The sequence below is a fragment of the Urocitellus parryii genome, chromosome X (assembly GCF_045843805.1).
Source record: "Urocitellus parryii isolate mUroPar1 chromosome X, mUroPar1.hap1, whole genome shotgun sequence".
NCBI lineage: Eukaryota > Metazoa > Chordata > Mammalia > Rodentia > Sciuridae > Urocitellus > Urocitellus parryii.
In genome coordinates, this window is record NC_135547.1 from 128160950 (window position 1) to 128185230 (window position 24281).

The window sequence follows — 24281 nt, forward strand, 5'->3', positions numbered from 1 at the left end:
CTAGCAGATCCTGCCCCAGACGTTGGGCCAAGGCTTCCCCCACAGCTGCTCCCCCGGGCCATTGATCCTGGGGTCCTTCCGTCGAGGCTCAGCAGAGTATAAAAGTTCTAGAAGGATAGTCCCCCCACCCCCAGGGGACGCAGGGAACATCCCCAAATGACTTTCTCAGCCATTTGGACTCAGGATTTCCTAAGCCTCGGGGGCCCCTGGATCCCCCCCTGAGGGTCGATTTTCTTTGCAAGGCTGACCAGTTCCGCCAGCTGTCGAGGACACTCCGTCATTGTCACTGCACCAGATCCAGGGGACCCTCCAGAGCCAGGGGTCGGACCCGGTGGCCAACTGAGGTGCAGGACCCCAAGCCACAGGGGGGGTGGGTGGGGGGTCTGTTTTGAGTGACAGGGACCAACTAGCACATTCCTGAGATCATTCCAAACAGGTTGATTAGTTACAAGTGTCCCTGCAGCCCGTGTAAACATATGGCGTCCGTAGATCTATGTTGCATGTGTATACAGCTGGTAGATATTATATGATCACCGCATGGGAGCTACGGATGTCTTTCTTGGAAAGTTTGGTTCTGGGCAGCTCTGGCTTCAAGCCAGCCCATGTTGGAGGCTCCCACTGAAATCAACCCGCTGCACCGATAATGAGAAGGAAAAATGATCTTTGCTGCTCAAGAAAACAGAGAGGTCTAGCAAACGTCATCCGTCTCCGAAGAAATGAAGCCTCCGCCTTGTGCTGCAAAAGTGAGAATTCAATCCTCCTGCCTCAGCCTCCTGAGCGGCTGGGGTGACCGTCGTGACCCCTGAGGGACACCCCAGCCCTTTTTTACATCTTGTTTGGACCCAGGGACTCGCTGAGTTGCTATGTGCCTTGCTAAGTGGTGGAGGCTGGCCTTGAACTCCAGAGCCTCCTCTCTCAGCCTCCCCAGCACAGCGATCTTCAGTGATACCCACTTTGTGCCCAGACGACTTGATGGACATTCTGGGGAATTTGTGGAACCTTGACAGAGCCATTGAGAGTCACTTCTTGCCAGGTGCGGTGGCAATCACCTGTCATCTCAGCAACTCTGGAGGCTGAGGCCGGAGGATCGCCAGTTGGAGGCCAGCCTCAGCAAGGTAGCCAGCCCTTAAACAACTTAGTGAGACTCTTGTCTCAAAATAAAATATAAAAAGGGCTGGGGACATGGTGGCTCGTGGGGAAGCGCCTCGAGGTTTGAGCCTTGGAGATGCGTCCCATCTCTGACTTCAGACATAGCTTGGAACTCGCTCTGCACCGTGTTAGAATAAAAGCAATGACCCCGGTCCCAGGTGCCTGTTAAATGACCTTGCAAAATGCAAACAGATTGTGTCCACCTGTAGCTAAAAAATAAATATTTTAAAAAACTAAAAAAAAGTCTATTAACCACTAATAATAAAAAGGAACAGTTGCCATCATATCATACAATAAATATCTGTAAAACACTTGCACGCTATTGATGAGACTTTGCACTTTATATATTCAGGCAAATATTTTTTCGGGGGGGGGGAATAAACGAAATTCTAAAGGTAGAGAACATTGCAATATTTAATGTTAAATAGTTTGGCTCCTTTTTTTAGCTAATATGGACATATTGGATATTTTGAGCTATTTTACGAGTATCATTTTATTAGGTGAGATCTGCATTCGATGAGCTAATAGATCATATTAACGGTTTGGTTCGTCTTATTTGCTGCGACTGATGCACATTTTATCAGCTCACAGATTAAATAGTTTGCACCTTTTTATTAGGTCAATATGCATTTTATTATCTAACATTGATACATTGAACACTTTTCATCTTTTGCTGCAAAGGTCGATATATTGCTTTTTGCTAATATCCACAGGTTGAAGAGTCGGCGTCATTTTTAGCAAAAATTGGTCGACAGTTTTTCGGCGAATATGGACATATTGAAGTTTTTTCCCATGATTTCGTTAGCAAAGGTGGATGTGCATTTATTAGCTGACGTATGTCTGCATCATTTTGTGAGCTGAGATGCATACACATGGTTTTTGGTGACATGGACACACTTGTAGTTTGCGTGTCTCATTAGCAAAGCCGCATACACATTTCATCACCTAATATTGATATTTCCACTCATTTGCCCCATTTGGTCAGTGAAGATGGGGACATGAGCTGCCATCGCTCTATTGAGTACCTCTCGTCATTTGCTTAGTGAAGACCGACAGGCATCATGTCTAGGATTAGGATTCACACAGTCCTCCTCTGAGAACTTGGGACACATGAGCTTTTTTGGGGGGGCTACAGGTGACCTGGGAATGAACTTGGGGGACACTCGACCCCTGAGCCCCGTCCCCAGCCCTGTTTTGCATTTTATTTAGAGACAGGGTCTCCCTGAGTTGCTTTCGGCCTCACTTTGGCTGAGGCTGGCCTCCAACTAGTGATCCTCCTGCCTCAGCCTCCCAAGCCGCTGGGATTACAGACATGTACCTCTGCGCCCGGCCACATGACCACTTTGATCCGTTCATGGTAATGAATCAAGTGTCCCTTGGATGTCACTAAGGTGTCCTCCCTCTAAAGGGATGGATAGAGACCCAGCCTCCAACGCTACCCGGGGGCACAGCCATGTCCAAACGGGTCTCAGCTTTGGGAGTGACTCACATTTTCCCCCGTATCCATGGCGAGGAACCCGCCTCCCCGACCTTAACAGGATTTTCAAATCGACACTGACATTTCCGTAAATCAGAAGGAGCTTTCTTCTCCTCCCGAGCTCCCGGGTCTTATGTAAATGGGAGCGCTGACTTTTACGGGATTGAGTGCTCTCGGAAATGTCAGGCAACCGGAGAGAAAACAACTTAGCAGGCTCCTTTTTAGATCTTAAAGGGATACGGTGTGAAAATACGGATTTTTTTTTTTTCTTTCTGTTTTTGGAGGCCCATCCAGCCTGGATGGATTTTTTTATATTAGAAACTGGAGAATGGAGCAGATCTATCAAGGTAGATTTGTGGCTTTTAAAGGGGGAAATTGGAATTCAGAAGCAAGTATTATAATTTGCTTAACTAAGAACTGGCGCACGCCTGTCATCCCAGCGGCTCGGGAGGCTGAGGCAGGAGGATGGTGAGTTCTAAGCCAGCCTCAACCAAAGGGAGGCCCTCAGCAACTCAGTGAGACCCTGTCTCTAAATAAAATACAAAATAGGGCTGGGGACGGGGCTCAGGAGTCGAGGGCCCCTCAGTTCAATCCCTGGTACCAAAAAAACTAAAATATGGGCAACTTATGCCAGATGTCAACCGCAGGCTACAAGGGATAAGAGAATATTTTCTATTATTTAAAAGAAAAATGGGTACCATCTTCTTCCCACTTTTCCCCCCATTTCTGTCCCTACATTTAATTCCAACTGTGATCTCAGTGGGTGCAAGAATCTTCCCTTAGAAGGTACCTGTCTCACGTACTAAATCGTAGAAGTGAGAAATCAAGCCGCGGACCCCCCCTTGGATGTCAGTTTACCGCAGTGTATAATACTCCGCAGCCTCATGAAGAGGCCGCTTCATTCTTTGGCCTTCCAAACGGCTTTCTGTGCATTCCTCCGTTTCTTTCTAGAATCCCGCAGGCTTTTCTGCACACCTGCACACAGCTGAAGCTTTATGCACGTTTATTTTTAGAAGCTGAGTCCGGTGCCCACCGATGACACTCTCCAAGACACTTTGCGAAGATGTCACTGCCGTAGATGGGAAGCCCATTGCCAATGAGCTCAAATGACCACGGGTGACTTTTTTTTTTTTATGATCGATCTCATGCAAATTGATCCTTTTCGAGCATGATCGGCAGTGCCCAGGAGTCAAAATGCAAATCATAAAAAAAAAAAAATAGCAATCGACCTCACCACCAGGAAATTAATTTTTAAAAAATTCCTTGAGCATTTTGAGTATTTAAAAAAATACTAAAATAATGAGGTTTTAGAGCAAGATGGGGCAGTCACAAAAGGACTTTTCTTTCCTTTTCTTTTTTTGGTCCCAGGGATTGAACTCAACCACCCTCGGACCCTGAGCCCCGTCCCCAGCCCTATTTTGTGTTTTATTTAGAGACAGGGTCTCCCTGAGTGGCTTAGGGCCTTGAGGTTGCTGAAGCTGGCCTCCGACTTGCCATCCTCCTGCCTCAGCCTCCGAGCCCAGGGGATGACAGGTGTGTACCACATTATGTGCCCGGCCACCGAGCTCAGGAGCATTCCTTCCCAGACGTTCATGCACAGATCCTAAACATAGCTCCTAAAGATCCCTGAGACAGGGGATTGGCAGGTTTGGAGGACTTTGTCCCAAAGAGCTGCCATCGCTCGTGCTAGTACTCCCTGATGCTCCCCACCTTGTGATGCTCAGGCCTAAAATGACAGTTTGGAAGAGAGAAGGAGGAGAGCGGGGCACAGTGCCACTCGCCTGTCATCCCAGCGGTTGGGGAGGCTGAGGCAGGAGGATCCCAAGTTGGAGTCCAGCCTCAGCAAGGTAGGGAGGCCCTAAGCCACTTAGGGAGAACCTGTCTCCAAAAAGCAAAACAGAACCAAACATAAGAGACTCACAACTTTCAAATGGTAAAATGCAGGAAAAGGCTATTGAAAAGAACACACTTTAAAAAAAAAATTTAAATGCGAAGGCGGCAATGTTCCATTGTCCTCCGTGACGGAAGGAAAGTGGGTCACGATCCAGTGGCAAACGCAAAACTTTCATCACAGAGTTGTGCTCCTTTCCGTTTTTGGTGGGTGTTCAGTTGTGCATGAGACGATGGGAAAATCTCACGGGCAGCAGAGATTGACGGGGGGCTGTTTGTTCCCTGTGGCCGACGACTTCCTACCTGCCAATTTCTCAAAATTCAAAGGACGATACCAAGCGCTCAGGAAAACTCATAAAGCCCTGAAGTCCTGGCAGGTAAATGCTTCTCTTGTCTCCATTTCCAGTGCGTGGAAATCCGGCAAGGGCTGACAGGTGTCCGCTCAGGTGTGCACCCAAAAGGTGCCGGAGGATAAGGAATTAAGGATGTTTGAGGTTTGAATATTTTTTATATTTTTTATCAAGAATGACCTTTTTTGTTGTTTTGCTTTGCTTTTCTGTTTGTTTCTTTCTTTCTTGGCGCCAGGGATTTAATCCAGAGTCTCTTGACCACGGTGCAACCTTCCCCACCATTTTTTATTTTTACTTTTTTATTTTTTATTTTTTTTAATTTTGAGACAACATCTTTCTAAGTTGCTGAGGCTGGCCTCCAACGTGGGAATCCTCCTGCCTCAGCCTCCCGCTCTACTCACGCTCCGTGACTAGCTTGCTTCACAAACGAGCCCCAAGTCCATTGAGTGAACTTGGACACGGATGTCTTCTGCACACACACACACACACACACACCCCTTGCACACTAACACACCACTGCCATCAGCCAGTGCACAGCCCAGATTCTGTCACTTTGGCACCCTGGTGCCACCCGAAGAGGGGCTGAGCTCCACAGTCACAGGTGGCCATCTCCAGAGCCACCTGCAGGCCCAAGGGACCCGTAATGACACCAGTCCCAGGCAACAGAGGGACAGGGAGAAGCTCCGGCAGCCCACAGGGATGATGGAGGCAGCCTCCATCTCTCCCTGTGAGGCTCCAGGTCTCCAGCCTGTCATTTTGACCCACCTGTCATGCTCAGGGTGACCCCTGAGTGCCACCACCCACCGCCCCCACAGCAAAACCTGCCGCTTCCTGCAGGGTTACGTCACCGTCCTACATGGCCCTGGCTGATGTGGGCCCTGGGATGTCCTCACTCAGTTCATGTCTGAGCCCTGATTGTCAGAATCTCTAGATATGTATATTTATGCAAATAGGTTCATGTTTAATATTAATATATGTAAATAGATGCATATGTAATGCACTCAGGTGAATATGTGTGTGGTATACGTATGGGATCATGTGACCTGGATATATAGGAAAGAGCCCCTTGAACCACATGTTTACATGTCACACGTTATATATGCACCATAGGTTGTGCACACACACGATGTGTATGAAAACATCATGCGTGTTATCTGTATGTTACATATTAAATATTATATATTGCATAGTATGATATATTACATAGAGTATTATTATATATCATATTGCACAAAATATGCATATTACCTATGTATATTTATTTTTTATTTATTTAAATGTATATTATATATGCATATTATGTGTACATATAGGCATATTATGTGTACACTTATTTTATATAAATAAATGCATATTATAGATGCATATTATGTGTACATATATAGTATTACATATATCATACATCTTTATATATGTAATATGTAATGGATTTATATGTAATTATATATAGTATATATACTATATGTCATATATTCAACACTTAATATGTGTATGTAATTATATATACTATGTATTCTATATATTTTATATATAAAGATTAATGTATGTATATGCAATTGTATAGCATACAATATACTATACTATATATATATATAGTAAATGATATAGTATGTTACATAGTATATAATATAGTATGTGCATATTATATGTAATATTGAATATATAACATACCGAATTATGCGTGTATAATATACTTGTATATTATTTGCATATATCATATATCATATGTGTATATTTTATGCATATATTATACATTTAAAAATCAATTTGAAATTTCTTAATATTAAAATACTTTAGAATTTTTTTGTGGGGGGTACCAGGGATTGAACTCAGGGGCACTCAAGTACTGAGCCCCCTCCGCAACTCTACTTTGAACTTTATTTAGAGACAGGGTCTCACGGAGTTGCTTAGGGCCTCACTTTGGCTGAGGCTGGCTTTGACCTCACGACCCTCCTGTCTCAGCCTCGTGAGCTGCTGGGATGACAGGCAAGTGCCACCACCCCGGGCCAGAATTTTTAACAATTTTTAGACCAAAAATATTGGGACTAAAAGTTTACAACTGATTTTCCCAGTCATGCCCCTCTAAAAAAGAAAATATTTTTTAAAAAATTTGCTAATATTCTGAACACAGTCAACATGTGTCTATGTAACAAGCTTAAGTTTATATATTTAAAGTGCATGGGCTTTAGATATATGTGCACACCCATGTAGCTATCGATTTCAGTTATCGTTTTCACTTTGATGGTAGCGCTGCAGGGGATTTTCTTCCTGATATCCAGGGAGGGGACCTGTCGACTGCACCACTCACAGTATTTGGAAGCCTCTGGGTCACAAAGTTATTTGCATTTGCCCTGAAGACTTTAGCTGCCAATCACGATGCACCACAGCTTGAATTACCTTCAAACAGACTCGCAGTTGGCATGGGGTGCTTTTTGATTGGTGGGTAAGGATCATGTGAGCCAGCAGGGCTAGTCTGACTGGTGGGAAAGGATCGGGTGAGCCAGCAGGACTAATCTGATTGGTGGGTAAGGATCAGGTGAGCCAGCAGGGCTAGTCTGATTGGTGGGTAAGGATCATGTGAGCCAGCAGGGCTAGTCTGATTGGTGGGTAAGGATCATGTGAACCAGCAGGGCTAATCTGATTGGTGGATAAGGATCAGGTGAGCCAGCAGGGCTAGTCTGATTGGTGGATAAGGATCAGGTGAGCCAGCAGGGCTCTGATTGGTGGGTAAGGATCATGTGAGCCAGCAGGTCTAGTCTGATTGGTGGGTAAGGATCAGGTGAGCCAGCAGGGCTCTGATTGGTGGGTAAGGATCAGGTGAGCCAGCAGGGCTCACCATTAGACGCCTCTTCTCTGGGGATGAGGAAGTTAGTCTTTGGAGCCAGGGCCACTCCCAACAAGTGGCATCTCTTAAAGCATCCTGAGCTGTGTGTCATGTGAACCTGCCCTGAAAGAAGACATTTCTTTTTTTTAATTTCTTTTTTGTTTTTTTTTTGTCTTTTATTTATTTTTAGAGCCGATTTGCTCCCTCTTATTTTTTTAAAAAAATAAATGTTAAATTACTTAAGAGTTTTCTGACTCTCCTTATTGACAAGGAGAGTTGACAAGCATTTTCCTGCAGCTCATCCGTAACAGGCAGCATCTTGATTTTTGTGTTGATCTTCGGTTCGAATCATATTTGCACCTGGTCTGAGGTCACATTACTCCTGGCTCCTTGGTGCTGGGCAGTGACCGCAGGACCTTGTGCATAGCCCTGGCGACCACTCTCCCACCTGCCGCCCGAAGCACCGGGGAAAAAGTTTAAGGCAGATGGTCACAAAAATGAAGGCAGGTGTATCGTGCGTCTGCTGCACAGTCTGATGTGGTTTTGCAAATTTCATAGTTTGTGAAAATATTTTATCACTTAAATATCTGATTTACTTTTTGCTTTACCAATTTTTGAAAACATCTATGGCACATTTTATTGTCTTGAACCATCCTGGATTTTTAAAAAATAACATAAATTATCTATTATATATTGTGAGCAGAGAGAACTGTCCCCAGGTACAACTTAGAGTGACATTGTTTTCACATGGCATAGTAACAATCCAAAGTCACACCGTACAAGTGATACCCAGTGTTCATGGCAGATTTTTTTTGTGTGTTGTCATTACATAAATATGTAAAAATAAAAGTTGAAAAAATAAACAAATAAACCCAAGGGACAGAGGTGAACACCTAGTAATGCCAGCAAATTGGGAGGCTGAGGCAGGAGGATCACAAGTTGGAGGCCAGCCTCAACTACTTTGCAAGACACTAAGGAGCTTAGGAAGTCTCTGTCTCAAAACTTCTTTTTTAAAAAAAAATTAAATTTAAAAAAGCAAGAACAAAAGGAGATATGGCTCATTGGTGGAGGCTGGCTTTGAACTTGCCATCCTCCTACCTCAGCCTCCTGAGCCACTGGGATGACAGGGGTGCACACTGCACCTGCCTGGTTTTCCGTCTTTTCTGTTCAATGCGTCTGAATTCTGTGGTTCTTCATTTCTTACCTGTTCGAGTTGTTCTTGCAAAGTTGCAAAACCTCCCTTGGATTCCTCTTTGCCTGCGTCTGCCAGGCAGGAACTGGGGTAGCATGGATATTTGTTCCGTTTCCCGGCTTAAATATAGCCATTTCTATTTTTGCCTTGAAGCACTCACGCAAACACCTTCAGTCTAAGAATAAGACGTGCCTCACAAAGCCATGTGTGTCCTCTAGGTCTTAATATAGCGCGCTTTTCCTCAAAGTGTGTCGCTTTGATATTTGACATTTTATTCACCAAAAAAATAAAATAAAATGAAATACACATGTTGGTGGGTAGAACAGATCCATCAGAGAAACCCCAGGATCCTGAGAAAAATGACTACTTCCACAAAAACGTCTTCACTTCATATCCGTCTTCTCCTGCATGCAGCTCGGATTCTCTGTCCCAGATAGCAAAGGATTCTCAGAGACTAAATCTCCTGAGGGCACCCGTCTTTCTCTAAATCATTTAATAATTTCCTTATTTTGGAAAAAAAACTTTCTTGAATTTCTCATGCTGTTTACATAGGAGACCTCACCAACTTTTTCTTTTCTTTTTTCTTTCTTTCTTTCTTTTTTTTTTTTTGTGATACTGGGAATTAAATTCAGGGACACCCGACCCCTGAGCCCCGACCCCAGCCCTGTTTTGCATTTTATTTAGAGACTGGGTCTCCCTGAGTTGCTTAGAGCCTCCCTTTGGCTGAGGCTGGCCTCCAACTTGCGATCCTCCCGCCTCAGCCTCCCAAGCTGCTGGGATGACAGACATGCACCATTGAGCTGGGTTTAGCCATAGGTTTCTGAGCATCTCTCTTCTCTGCCTGGTGACACTTTCCATTTGATTGATTTCTGCAAGGAATCACAGAAACACTAGTGACCGATTTGGGTCTCCTCCTTTTTCTTTAGGTCCTGTGCAAACCCTGTGAGAACCGTAGGACTTTTCTCACAGCATTTCACACCAACAATAGAGGAAAAAGTGAGGTACCGCCTGTCCGTCCAATACGGGTGTCCAGTACTGCTTTATCAATAGTCGCTACGGAGTGCTCTTTGGGGTGTAATGACAGGAAATTCTGTAGAGACACGGGTTTTCTTCCAAATTATTGTCTTTGATGGTTGGTTAAATCTGTGGATGTGGAAATCACAGAGGCAAAGATTTTTTTCTCGGTCATAAATACATTAAATAGACAATAATAGACAATAAATAGATACCCTTGCACTTTATTATATTCATTATCATCTTTTGAACATTATAGATGCAATTCTGTATATTTTTATGCATGGAATATATTCACATTTCTATGGATTCATATATAAATATTGGACGGTCTTTGGGGATTCTCTATTCTGCACCTGCAAAAGGTCCCTTTCACCTGGAGGATGTCTTCTGAGACTTCTCTGTCGATGTCTAAAACCCCGGAGCGTCCCGTGCCCGATGGGTGCTGTGCAATTTTTTGTGTGCCCACGTGAAAAACAACCTCTCTGGTCTGATAACCAGCACAGCTCCCGGATGCCTAACGGGTGGGTAACCTATACCACGTGGAAACACTGGAACTAGGCGTGATTTGCTTCTCCAGAAGGACAGAGAGGGCAAATAAAAATTCTCGACGCTATTCATCTCCAACAACGAGGCAGAAGCAGATGGTTTCTATCCACCGGCCACTGGGAAATAATTGCATTTTTAATGCGATTTCAATCATTGCAAAAGGACGCAGGAAGTCCTTCCAAGATCCCTCTACTCTCTGGAAATCTTGTGTTCTCAGGAACAAAGTAACACGCCTTTTTTTTTTTTTTTTCCTCCTCCCCTGATCTAATTCTCTCCTCTGAATGTCAAACTATTTTTAAAATAATTGCGTTATTTTCATTTGCATAGTTAGGATTCTTCGTCTCTGGAATGTGCCGTTTGCATCTCTTGGTTTTCTTTCCTTGACTAGAGGGATTGCACCATGGGGAGCTTATCCACTGAGCCCCATTCCCAGCCCTTTTTTATTTGGAAACAGCATCTCTTGAACTCGCAATGACCTCACAAAGTTGCCGAGGCCGGCCTCCAACTTGCCATCCTCCTGCCTCAGCCTCCAGTTATTTGTTTAAATAACTTCCAAATTCTCTCTGAAATCGGAGCTCATTGGAGAATGAACGAGGCTGGAGGAGAAATCTCGAATCCAAACGTGGTGACCAGAAAGGGACTTTGCAGTCGGCCGGTGGACTAAGTCGTGCATGAAGCTACAAAGACATGAATGTCTCAGCAGCAGGATCCTTCAGGTCGTTAAAAATAGGGGAGTCACCTGCTTCTGCCGCCTGCTTCGTGCATGCAGAAAGGTGGAGGTTGCCAACTCGACCCAATTATTTCCCGTGTTCCTTCCTGACTCACTTCTTTCTCATTTTAATTTCGGGAGCTGGGAACTCGGCGGGGGGGTTGCCATCTCCTGCATCCTTCCTCATGATTACAAGTCACAAGGACAGGGTATATTTTTGGAAGTCGGCTGTAGAGAAAGGCATTGGGACGTTGGCTCTCGACCTCCGTGTGTGCAAGGTGACGTGGGCTTCTGATGGACAAGAAGTGCCCTGGGATCCCTTTGAGCATCCATATGCAACGATAGCATCTCAAATCAGGGGGGGGGGGAAACTCAGGTGCCCAAAGCCGGAGCCCATGCCTGTCATCCCAGCAGCTTGGGAGGCTGAGGCAGGAGGATCCAAAGCTGGAGGCCAGCCTCCACAACTTAGCGAGGTCCTAAGCAACTCAGTGAGATCCTGACTCTCCACATCCCCAGCCCTCTTTATTTTTCATTTTTGAGACAGGGTCTCTCAGACTTTCTTAGACCCTCCCTAAGTTGTCGAGGCTGGCCTTCAACTTACCATCCTCCTGCCTCAGCCTCCCAAGCCGCTGGGATTACACCCGATGATCTTCAGCACATTTAAAAGAAGATTCAGGGAGAAAGAGGGAGCCTTTCGTCATAATGATGAGAAAGTCCACCTTTGACAGGGGACAAGTCCTGGTCACCTTTACGCTGGGGATTTTTTGGGGGGATCTTCAACAGATCTGCGAGGACAGATTTCGACCTCTTCCAGGTTGAGACCTAACCCTCCGCCAAGCTCCACTCAACCAAGCTCAGCCCCTTAGACAATTATTGCAAACATCTAAGATTCGACCCCAGACCTAAATTTGCAGATGGGGAGGGTTAGGGCATTTCAGATACTTTCCCGTGTTGGTCAATTTCTTTGTTTGACCTAAAATCTCAGAAAAGATGCATCTAGTTTGAAATACCTGCCTCTTTTTTTCACCGTGCTACGTGCAGCTTTCTTAGACTATTTTCCCTGCTCCGTTTTCTGATTAAAGAAAGCTCCCTTTGTGGACATGAGTAATCGCCATCCTTATAGGAATCGAACATTAATTAAAAGCGCATCTTTCTGTGCACAAAGCAAATCAAAATAAGGTCTCGCCATGGACAGCCTCTGAGCCTCTAGCTGCATCCATTTCTGCCCAAGGGGGATAAGCTTCTGAGTTCTGAGTGATTTCCTTCTTTTTTCTACAAAACTCGGTTTCTAAAACTCTGTAATGTATCCAGTGGGGTCTTTATTGCCGATTTTACAATCTTCTTCTGCACCTGGAATTGTTTTTAATTAAATAGTGGTTTTTTTTGGTGACATGAGAAGAGACCGTTCTGTCCACGGTTACGTAGACCCCCAAACTCTGCAGTTCTATCCTAACACAGTTAAGTGCTTCCAAAGCTCAAAGTTAAATCCAGATTCACCTTTTGCAAATGGTGCAGGAAAGAATATCGTGCACAGGTGCCTTGTGGAAAAAAATAGAAGTTTGGGTGCCTATTTAAAAATGCATCCTGTGCTCTGAATATTTTTGCAGAGGCTGGACATTTTTATATTCCCATTTTTCTTTCTTTTTTTTTTCTTTTTTTAGTCACCAGGGATTGAACGAAGATGCATGAACCACACTGAGCGACACACTCAGCCCTTTATGTTTTTATTTGGGGACAGGGTCTCACTAACTGGCTTGCAGTCCTGCTGAGTTGCTGAGACGGGCCTCCGTCTTGCGATCCTCCTGCCTCAGCCTCCTCAGTAGCTTGGATTATAGGCAGATGCTGCCAAATGAAGCGATATCCTTAATCTGATAACATGGGATCATAAAACCAGGTAGTTATTCCTGGTTTATTGACATTATCAAAATGTTGCCTTTAATCGGTTCTTGTACTAAATTGTCCACTTGGACTTTCTCAGGTTAAAGTTAGTGGCGAAATATAAGGTTCAGTACATTGTGGATCATTATATATTCATTGTGCTTTCTGGTAATTCTGTATAAAACACTAGAGGCAGTAATTTTCCTTCTTTCTTCTGCTCTTCCCTGGTTTTAGCACCAACTTGGATCAGCTCCACTTTCTAAGAAAACGCTCATTTCCGCCCCGTGTGGTCACGCACGTCTGTAATCCTAGCATCTAAGGAGGCTGAGGAGGGAGGATCCCAAGTTGGAGGCCAGCCTCGGCAACTCACTGAGGCCCTAAGCAATTTAGCAAGACGTTTTCTCAAAATAAAAAGAAGATAAAAAGGTCTGGGGGGTGTTGCTTCGTGGTGAAGCACCACTGGGTTCAATTCCCAGTACCAAAACAGAAAAAAAAAGAAAGACAGAGAAAGAAGGATGCTTATTTCTATTTTCTGCAAGATTTTAACCCAGAAACGCAGAGTCTTCATTTATTTTCTGACATGGAGACCCCAGGGGCTGGTGTTGGAGGTGGGGCTCTGGGAGGGGCTGAGCTCCTGAGGATGCAGCCCATAAAAGGGACCAGGGACGTTATCAAAGAGACTTATTTCGATTCCTTCATTTTTGCCTCTTGACACCAACATAGCGCTCCCTGCACACACTACCATTTGTTTTTTTCCCTGTTGTTTTCTAAGTATATTTGTGCATATTCAGAAAACTTCTTTTTGTACATATGAATTTCCTTCAACTTGCACAGTATGTAGAATCTATCTATGAATTTATTGCATAATATGGCAATTTTGGGCCATTCCCTAAACAGGTCAAATAATGTGCAAGCCTGTGACCCCTCTTTCTCCACCCCAACCCTTCTACCTCTGGCTTGTTATCTATTTATTCTTCTTTTGTGTATTATTTTTAGGGTGGTACTAGGGATTGAACTCAGAGGTGCTTAACCTCTTAGCCACATCCCCAGGCGATTTTGTATATTTTATTTAGAAAAAGGGTCTTGCTAAGTTGCTTTAGTGCCTTGCTCAGTTTCTGAGGCTGGCCTCCAGCTTGCTATCCTCATGCCTCAGCCTCCCAAGCCTCTGGGATCTCAGGTTTGCACCACTGTGCCCAGCCTCTAGCCATTTTTAATTTTTTTTTTTAAATGTTATTAACTTATTAAAAGCTGTTAGTCTTCACATCTTTTATACCATTCTTCTCAGATTATTTGCATGTGTGCCTGTGTACTTTGTCCAAGAAGATTTTCAGAGTAAACCTCCATTTGGTGAAATGAGACCCTCAGTGTAACTGATTTTTCCTTTTTCTGCCTCCACAGTTACATAAACATTGAGCCAAGTGTAAAGATGAAGTTCAGGGTCGTTTGCCTCCAAACTTTAGACACCTCGCTCCTGTCTCTGCTAGTATCCTGGGCAAATTGCAAAGTTTGGTGTCAATCTTACCCTTTGGTTTTTTTTTTTGGTTGTTTGTTATTGCTTTTGTTTTCTTTCTTGGTTGCTTTAAAGTGCTAGGATTTGAATTCAGGGCATTCTGTCCGTATGACTCCTATTCAATACTGGTTCTTCCACTCTTTTTTTCCCCAAGAAGACTTGTACAATTTTTCTGCATTCCATGTTTTAAAATTTCACATTTATGAGTCTTTTAAGGGCACTGGATAAGCTCATTCAATATTAGTTCTTTGCTTTTTTATCATTTCAAAGGTATCTTCCTGACCTCATTCCCCTGTGTCTCCTGCTCTAATTTGTTTTCTTCCTTTTGTTACCTGAAGTTGCTACACCTGCCTTGGGGACCCATTTTTCCAAGAAGCACATCTCTATTCCTTTATTCTTGTATAAACTGTAGGAATGTTCTTTCATCTGTTCTTCCAACCTGAAGGTCATCTCAAAATTTCCTTCAATTCCGTAATTCTGATGCATGATTAATTATTAATCTCTTTGATTATTATTTATGTTATGAATGTGACATCCACAGTGACATTTCGACTTCACCTTCATACCTCCCTACTTGGAATAGATTTCCTTGAGGATAATGATTTTGTCTCTTTCCGTTTTGTTTTTTTTTTAAACTGGTCTGTTCCAATAATTACCTCCTATTCTGTCAGTTGATTTCTTGTTGCTCTGACACATAACTAATACCATCAGCTAAAAGGAAGACAGATTTATTCTGACTCATGGTGTCCGAGGTCCAGTCCCTGGTGGCCAACCCCATGGCTCTGGCCCAAGGGGAGCAGAACAAGATGGCGGCAGGGCCTGGAGGAGGAGAGCAGCTCAGGACAGGGCACCAGGGAGCAGAGAGAGCTCTGCCCACCAGGGACAGGACAGAGACCCCAAAGGCACAGCCCAGGGACCCCTCCTCCAGCCATACCCCACCTGCTGCCATCACCACCCAGTGAGTCCATTCAAGTGGATTAATCCACTATTAGGTTACACCAGGGAGCAGAGGGAGCTCTGCTCACCAGGGACAGGACAGAGACCCCAAAGGCACAGCCCAGGGACCCCTCCTCCAGCCATACCCCACCTGCTGCCATCACCACCCAGTGAGTCCATTCAAGTGGATTAATCCACTATTAGGTTACACCAGGGAGCAGAGGGAGCTCTGCTCACCAGGGACAAGACAGAGACCCCAAAGGCACAGCCCAGGGACCCCTCCTCCAGCCATACCCCACCTGCTGCCGTCACCACCCAGTGAGTCCATTCAAGTGGATTAATCCACTATTAGGTTACACCAGGGAGCAGAGGGAGCTCTGCTCACCAGGGACAAGACAGAGACCCCAAAGGCACAGCCCAGGGACCCCATCCTCCAGCTACACCCCACCTGCTGCAGTCACCACCCAGTGAGTCCATCCAAGTGGATTAATCCACTTTCAGTCTACACCTCTTGTAACCCAGTCATTTCCTCTCTAAGCTCTCTCACATGAACTTTCAGGGACACTTCCCTCGTTTCCCAGGGATTCTTCAAACAGAGGGCTGCAATGCACGCGCACGGGGGATGCCGTCTTCTTGCTTTGGTTGCCATCAGATTTGCATTTCCCGACCTCCTGAGGCTGAAACAGTGTATCTTCTTGGTTCTGAATGTACAATGCCCGAGAGAGCGCAGGAAGAGGGATCCTTTAACAAAGGGAAACATTGTTAATAATTCAGCTGCCGCCTGTGTGCAGGCAGGAAATCTGAAACAGGAGAGATACCGACACCAAAATGCAGCAGTGCGAAACCCTGAAACCCGTACCGGGCGGTTCATCCCAAGACCCCGGGGGAAACCACACCTGGTTGCCTCAGAGCCCACGGGCGCACCTCTGAATACCGCTAAATACCAGACCCCCGGGGCAGGCCAGGGGTGCAGACCTGCCAATCACCTCCCCTGAGTCTGCTGGATTTTGCAGGATCTACAAAAACGCTCATGGGAAATGGCATTGCAGGTCCCAGAGACAGAAGCCATGGAAAATTCTAGAAACCACGCATTTGTGAAGAGTGGCAGTCCGGACCTAGGAAGCCTGTTTTGCAGAACGTCAGCTGGACCCAGGTGGAGCGTGTTCTGCATCAGCAGCGGGATTGGTGGCTACCGCCATTCACCTGTCAATCATTCTCTAAGACAACCGATTGACGTGGACCTTCCTCCCGGATCCGAGGTGACGCTCAGAGCACTTTTGCCAACAAGGAGAAGCACGGCCCTAACAAAGCCAGGGAGCTGGGCACAACCAGTCACTCCACTGGCTGGGGAGGCTGAGGCAGGAGGATCGTGAGGTCGAAGCAGCCTCAGCAACTGAGCAAGGCTCTAAGCACCTCAGTGAAAATCTGTGAAAAAAAAAAAAAAGTTCATCTTGAGCGATTGACTGGGTGTCCACCCTCTGTGTCTGTGTCCACCCGGAAGGGTCTTTATTCTTCCTTTGAAAAATGCATTTGTAGGCATTCTACCAACATGGCGGAGAGGTGGCAGGATGCCAGTGGATACTAAATACAAAGGACGTTCCTCATCAAGAAGGTTGCACTTCGTAGGCAGTTGACGCCGATCACGAACAAGCTTCAAAGAATTTTGCAGATTTCTAGCTTGAAAATAGGGTCGTGGATAAGAAAAAGAAATTTAAAACAGGTACCAGTGATAACTTATAGAGAATCGTGAGTGTAGACAAGTTCAAATGAATCACACTCATACACACATGTGGTTTAAATAGCTAAGGAATGAGCATCTACCACCCAGTGACTAGATCAATAAAATGTGGTTCCATGTGGAATACTACTCAGCCATCAAAAAGAATGCAACAGAAGAGTAAATATGGATAATAATGATCTTTTGTCCATTAAAAAAAAAAAAAAAAAACAAAACTACCAGAAAGGGTTTCTCTTGGCTCTTTTTTTCTTTGGTAAAAGGGCAAACTCAGACAGGTGACAAATAGATATGTCTAGACATTTTTGTGCCATTTTCAAAGACAGTTTGGCCCCATTCAAAGACAGTTTGAGGCAGCCCAAGAATACAACACCCAGTACCTTTCATTTCCCCCAAATAACTGAGAATATGGGGGCTCAAGTTGAGCACCCGTCTGACTTCGTGATTTCTTGCAGGTGAAGTAGGAGAGAGAGAGAGAGAGAGAGAGAGAGAGAGAGAGAGAGAGGGAGAGAGATATGGAGGGACAGGGGCATTTGCTGGTGAGATTGTTATTTCTGGAAATAGAAAACCCTTTTCTTTCCTTTCTCTCTTCTTTTGAAGCCCACTTTTGGGGTTGGTGACCAAAGAGAAATGCAGGATCTCTCTCTCTCTCTCTCTCTCTCCTCTCTCTCTCTCTCCATCATTTCCAGTGCAGCCAAGGGAGGCCGGTGCGTGTCCTAAGGTTTAGCGTCCAGGAAGAGCACTGAACAATTTTCTCTAGAATCTCTATTTTAAGCTCCTCCTCACCTTGACGCTCCGCTTGGGTGACCTTGAGACTTCTGATGGGCGGGAAATGAGACTGGGTTGTGCGGCTGTTCTAGGAAAAAAAGAATACGCAACAGAGGCGTAGATTTTAGCAAGAACCTCTTTTAAATGTGGCTTGTTCAATGGGCATTTCTTACATTCCCCCAACTCTTGGTTCAGTTGTCCCTCTTCAAACGTGGGGACTGGACCTTGAGCTAAAGAGAATGTAAGTATGAACATATTATCAACATTTGATATATGCATTCAACATATATGTTCAATATTCAATATGCATATTCAATATATACATTTAAATGAGCACCTAGTAATTGCACCCAGGTATGGGGTGCATTGGGAAAATTTGAAACATCTGTGCTATCAGCATTGATCTATTTGCACCCAAGTCCTCAGTAAATTTTCCTGCACATGATAATCACAACTCGAGTTTTATGGGGTTTTGCAAAAGGTGAAGTACTTTGATAGCCATCACCTCATTCAAAGTCATGCACTAAAGGAGCTTTGCTAACCTCATCTGCTTTTCTTGGGGGGGGGGTTGGGTAGATACCAGGGATTGAACTCAGGGGCACTCGACCCCTGAGCCCCGTCCCCAGCCCTATTTTGCATTTTATTGAGAGACAGGGTCTCCCTGAGTTGCTTAGGGCCTCGTTTTTTGCAGAGGCTGGCTTTGAACTCCTGATCCTCCTGCCTCTGCCTCCCGGATTGCTGCAATTACTGGGGTGCACATAAGTCAAAGGAGGAGATAAAAGCCAGGCACCGATTATGTCTTCTGGGGCACACCTATTTGGGTGGTGAAAAAAATATGAATTCGGTTCAAATAACTTACAAATTCTAATTAAAAATAAATTTAATGAGGGCAGGGGACCCTTCGAAAAATTCTCCAGTAAAAAAATCTCCCTAAGTTATGCAACAGTTAAAAAAAAAAGTCCTTTAATTTTTGGTCTCGATTTTCAACTGAACACTTGAGACACTGCATAAAGAAACGCAAATTACATTTCTGCAAAATCCTTCTGCAACCAGGAGCCTGAGATGCATCCTTCAATCTATGGGGAGAGACTCCATCACCCCAAACCTCCCCATTTCATAACCTGAAACTCCCCTTCCACCTAGTCCTGAAGTCTCAGTTTCCTGACTTCGCCCATTTTGCAAAGCTTTGGAGCGCGCGGGCCTACTGTGTGCAGGGAAATCAAAAAGCAACCGGACAGAAGCCTCATCTGGGGTTGGCCTGCAGGGGGCGCTGTGCTCTGCCAGGGGCCTATCCACAGAGGCACCGTCTGGAATTGCCCAGAGAGCAACGTGGCAGGCGGATAAGGTCAGCAGCCAAAAAATGATTTATGGGGTGAGGTTTTGCAATGCCTGGAGGTGGAGCCGGAGATCACCCAGCCTGGCCCTGTGCCCTGGAGCCCAGGGAAGGAGTCTGTGTCGACAGCACGTGTGTGTGTGTGTGTGTGTGTGTGTGTGTGTGTGTGTTGGAAAACCGACTCTGGGAGGAAGACGGGGCTTGCAATCCCAGGGTTCTGGCTGGTTTTCATCCGTCAGCATCAAAATACCTCGAATGGAGCTGGGAACAGGGGTGCACACCTGTCATCCCAGCAGCTTGGGAGGCTGAGGCAGGAGGATCCCAAGTTTATAGCCAGCCTCAGCCAAAGGGAGGCCCTAAGGTCTGCAGGGATCCCGGTGTCCACAAACCCAGTCCTGAGTCTGCAGAGAAGGACCTGGGCATCTCAGCAAAGTCCCTTCCTGTCCATCAACGGCCCCCGGTGCTGACCCCACAGCTTCCTTCCCCGAAGCCCTGGACCTGCAGCCCTGCCTGGCCTCTCCGGGTACAGCCTCCCCCACCGTCCTCACACACCACCTGTGACCCGCAGGGGACATGCAGGCGGGAAGTCATGTCCCTGAGAGGAGCCAGGGGACCCTGAAGGGGGGACTTCTGGGACCCTGACGCAGACCAGGTCCCGGGACCCAGGGGGACGAGGCTCCTTCCTCCAACCCTAAAATCTGCAAGAACAGGTTCCACTGAGCACCAGGCAGCAGCGGCCAGGGGGGCCCAGAGTGGCCATGGCCGTGGGGACTGGAGAGTCGGAGGTCACCCTTAAATAATTGCTCATTAAACACTCATGAACAATTGCTCCAGGTCCCAGCGTCCCCTGGAACCCCAGCTCACCTGCCCCAGAACGCCCCAGGCACATTGGCTTCTGTGCGACCTTGTTCCCATGCCGACCTTGGCAGCTGTCTTGCTCCGGGGGGATTCCTACCCGGTGGGTCCCCCTCAGGCTTGCAAAGTGCCCCCCTCTGACCAGGAGAGTGGGGTTCCCTCAGGTGCAAAGGGAAGAAATCCCTGCAGGAAGACGAGGTGGGGGCGTCCGTGTGCGCCTCCTGCTGGACAGAGTGTGATTTGCAGTTTTAGACGCTCTTGGTCCAGCATCTCCCTGGTCCTTGGTTTGTTCCATTTGGAAAAATCTCAGGCAGTGGACGCCTCTGGATGACGGTCCATGCAACTAATGAAACACGCAGGATGCTTTGGGGGGGGGGGGAAAGAGATGCGTGATTTTGCTTCTGCCAAAGTAACTCTCCATCTTGCCGCGAAGGGACCTGAATCCATCACGGGAGAGACACTTTGTTGGTCATGTGATGGTCTTTCGCAAAATCTAAACTGTCCCCTGGGAGAATCCTCCTTTTTGTAAAAGTTAGGAGCGACCTTTCCTGATATCGGGCGGACAGTTGGGGAGATGGGAATAGGAGTGGAGGGTTTGGAGTGTGATTAAAGCGCCAGATTTTTTAGTATTTATCTGAAATGATTTGTTCTGATTAGTTCTCCGTCGTGACGGTGGACTGCACTTGGACACGTCCCACATAGATGGAGTGTCACTTCTCCTCCTTCTGGTGGCACATGGTGCAGAATCACCCTGCTCCTGTGGTCACATATGCACCCAGGGTCATAATGTCCCATTCATTCTCCTGTCCTCCCTACCCCACACCCCTCCCCTCCCTTCACTCCCCTCTGCCTAATCCAAAGCACCTCTGTTCTTCTATAACCCCCCACCTTATTGTGAATTAGTATGCACACATCAAAGAACGCATTTGGCCTGGGTTCTTTGGGATTGGCTTATTCCACTTAGTATGATAGTCTCCTGCAAATACCATCATGCCATTCTTCTTCATGGCTGAGTACTATTCCATTGTGTATATATACCACATTTTCTTTATCCATTCATCTATTGAGGGACACCTAGGTGGGTTCCACAGCTTAGCTATTGTGAATTGAGCTGCTATAAACATCGATGTGGCTGTGTCCCTGTCGTGGGCTGATTTTAAGTCCCTTGGGTATCAACTGGCGGGTGGGATAGCTGGGTCCCATGGTGGCTCCATTTCCAGTTTTCTGAGGATTCTCCATCCTGCTTCCCAGAGTGGCTGCGCCCATCTGCAGTCCCACCAGCCACGTGCACGTGTGCCTTTTCCCCACATCCTCGCCCCTATTGATGGTTACCTGTATTTATTGCATTGATTGTCCCGATTGCCATTCGGACTTGGGTGAGACGGAATCTCCCTGTGCTTTGAATCTGCATGTCCCCAACTCCCAGAGATAACATCAAAAAAAGTAACCAACCCCATCGGTAACTGAACTAAGGATCTGAGCAGACCCTTCACAGAAGAAATGCAATTAACAAAAAAAAAAAAAAATGTTGGATGCTCACAGGGTGCAGGTGCTCGCTGTGATTGACAGGCGGGTCTCATCCCTGCAGGCTTCCTGAGTACCGGGGACCAGGCGGCCAAGGGCAACTACGGGCTCCTGGACCAGATCCAGGCCCTGCGGTGGATCGAGGAGAACGTGGGGGCCTTCGGAGGGGACCCCAAGAGAGTGACCATCTTCGGCTCAGGGGCCGGAGCTTCCTGCGTGAGCCTTCTGACCTTGTCTCACTACTCGGAAGGTAATTTTTCAGGACGGTGCCTACCAGGGATTGAACTCGGGGACCCTCGACCCCTGAGCCCCGTCCCCAGCCCTATTTTGCATTTTATTGAGAGACAGGGTCTCCCTGAGTGGCTCAGGGCCTCGCTGTGGCGGAGGCTGGCTTTGAACTCACGATCCTCCTGCCTCAGCCTCCGGGGCTGCTGGGATCCCAAGGGTGCACCACCCGGTGCAGCTCCTGTAGCATTTTTAACTTCTTGATTTAACTTATAAATGCCTGGAATAGGTCAAATAATGACATGCAATTTTCCTCCCGGGCTCTTGAACACGTTGCTCTTGAGAGACAAACACAGTCCACTCCAGTGTGCATTTCTGACAGAAAGGGGTCCCCAGGTGCCTTTGAGTGACACATTAGGCAGCTTCACGCCCCAATCCCATGTCATCTCCTCGCAATCCTCCAACCTGTCCAACCTCATCCCCCTGACAGCCATCATATTCCCGCCCCCTTTGATGGCTTCCTTGTCCTTCAAAACCGACAGGGCATGAACCTCCGCCCCTGGTCACAGCTCCGTGCCTCCCGCTGCACCGAGAGCTGAGCACACCTGGAATCCTGCTCCTAAAATTACCCAGGCCTTTCCAAACTTGCCTCGGAGTCAGGCATTTTTTATTTCTCATGGGACAAAACAAACCTCACCAAACTCAGTTTTGCACGGATATAATTTGGAAACGAATGAATTTTTTTTAAAAAAATTGCTAATTGGAGACCCATTGAAGATTTCTGCAAGCGTAGCTCACTGATTTATTCCGTGAGAAACCTAAAAGCCTGATATCTTTCAGCCAAAGGCAAGACCGCACGTGCTTCCCTGGATTCTTGCTCTGAATCGGATTCCGGTGTCTATTATTATTATTATTATTATTATTATTATTATTATTTTAAATTTTTTTTTCCAGCGCAGTCCTGAAGTTCTGCTTGTGAAATGCAAGCTCTTTGGATCTCATGCATGGGCAGAGCATGCGTTTGGGGGGAAGGAGGATACCAGGGAACACTTTTACGCACGTGCATGAAGCCAAATTAGCAAAAAATAAATAAATAAATAAATAAATGCATAAAAGTAAAATAAAATCCATGCAATGGTGCAAAGATAAACTGCATTTTTCCTCCCTTCTCTCTCTCTATTTTTTAAATCTGGAGATATATCCGTGCAGACATACCACGGCAGCAGAGCTCTGCGGATGCATCCTGCGTGCGTCCTCACTCTGGTGCGCACGGGTTCCGCTGCGTGGTGCCAGGTGCAAACGTTCATGCGCCCCCGGGTGGGGGGTGGGGACGGGAGCAGCGTCCGGGACGTCGCTTCCCCGCACCCGCGCGCTCTCACTGGCTCGCGTCTCTGTGCTCGCCCCTCCCCGTAGGTCTGTTCCAAAAGGCCATCATCCAGAGCGGCACGGCGCTGTCCAGCTGGGCCGTCAACTACCAGCCGGCCAAGTACACGCGCCTCCTGGCCGACAAGGTGGGCTGCAACATGCTGGACACGACGGACCTGGTGGAGTGCCTGCGCCACAAGAACCACAAGGAGCTCATCCAGCAGGCCATCACGCCGGCCACCTACCACATCGCCTTCGGCCCGGTCATCGACGGCGACGTGATCCCGGACGACCCCCAGATCCTCATGGAGCAGGGCGAGTTCCTCAACTACGATATCATGCTGGGCGTCAACCAGGGCGAGGGGCTCAAGTTCGTGGACGGCATCGTGGACAACGAGGACGGGGTCACCCCCAACGACTTCGACTTCTCCGTGTCCAACTTCGTCGACAACCTGTACGGCTACCCCGAGGGCAAGGACACGCTGCGCGAGACCATCAAGTTCATGTACACCGACTGGGCCGACAAGGAGAACCCCGAGACGCGCAGGAAGACCCTCGTGGCCCTCTTCACCGACCACCAGTGGGTGGCCCCCGCCGTGGCCACCGCCGACCTGCACGCGCAGTACGGCTCGCCCACCTACTTCTACGCCTTCTACCACCACTGCCAGAGCGAGATGAAGCCCAGCTGGGCCGACTCGGCCCATGGTGACGAGGTCCCCTACGTCTTCGGGATCCCCATGATCGGCCCCACGGAGCTCTTCAGCTGCAACTTCTCCAAGAACGACGTGATGCTCAGCGCCGTGGTCATGACCTACTGGACCAACTTCGCCAAAACCGGGTACGTGCCGCAGCCTCCTCCTCCTTGGCTCCATTGCTACTCACATCTGCACCCCCAAATCATTTCTTTTACTTGTGCAATATGATCCAAGCGTGGTAGTGCACGCCTGTCATCCTAGCAGCAGCGGAGGCTGAGGGAGGAGGATTGCAAAGGGGAGGAC

The 24281-nt window shown here is 46.9% G+C and overlaps 1 protein-coding gene across 1 annotated transcript in view; it reads left to right on the forward strand.

The window, feature by feature from the left end:
- Nlgn4x (neuroligin 4 X-linked) overlaps positions 1–24281 on the forward strand; it is a 79866-nt gene that overhangs the window by 49981 nt on the left and 5604 nt on the right. Inside the window, 2 exon segments of the mRNA XM_077793929.1 lie at positions 21758–21943; positions 23332–24121. Coding sequence (XP_077650055.1) covers positions 21758–21943; positions 23332–24121 — 976 coding nt within the window.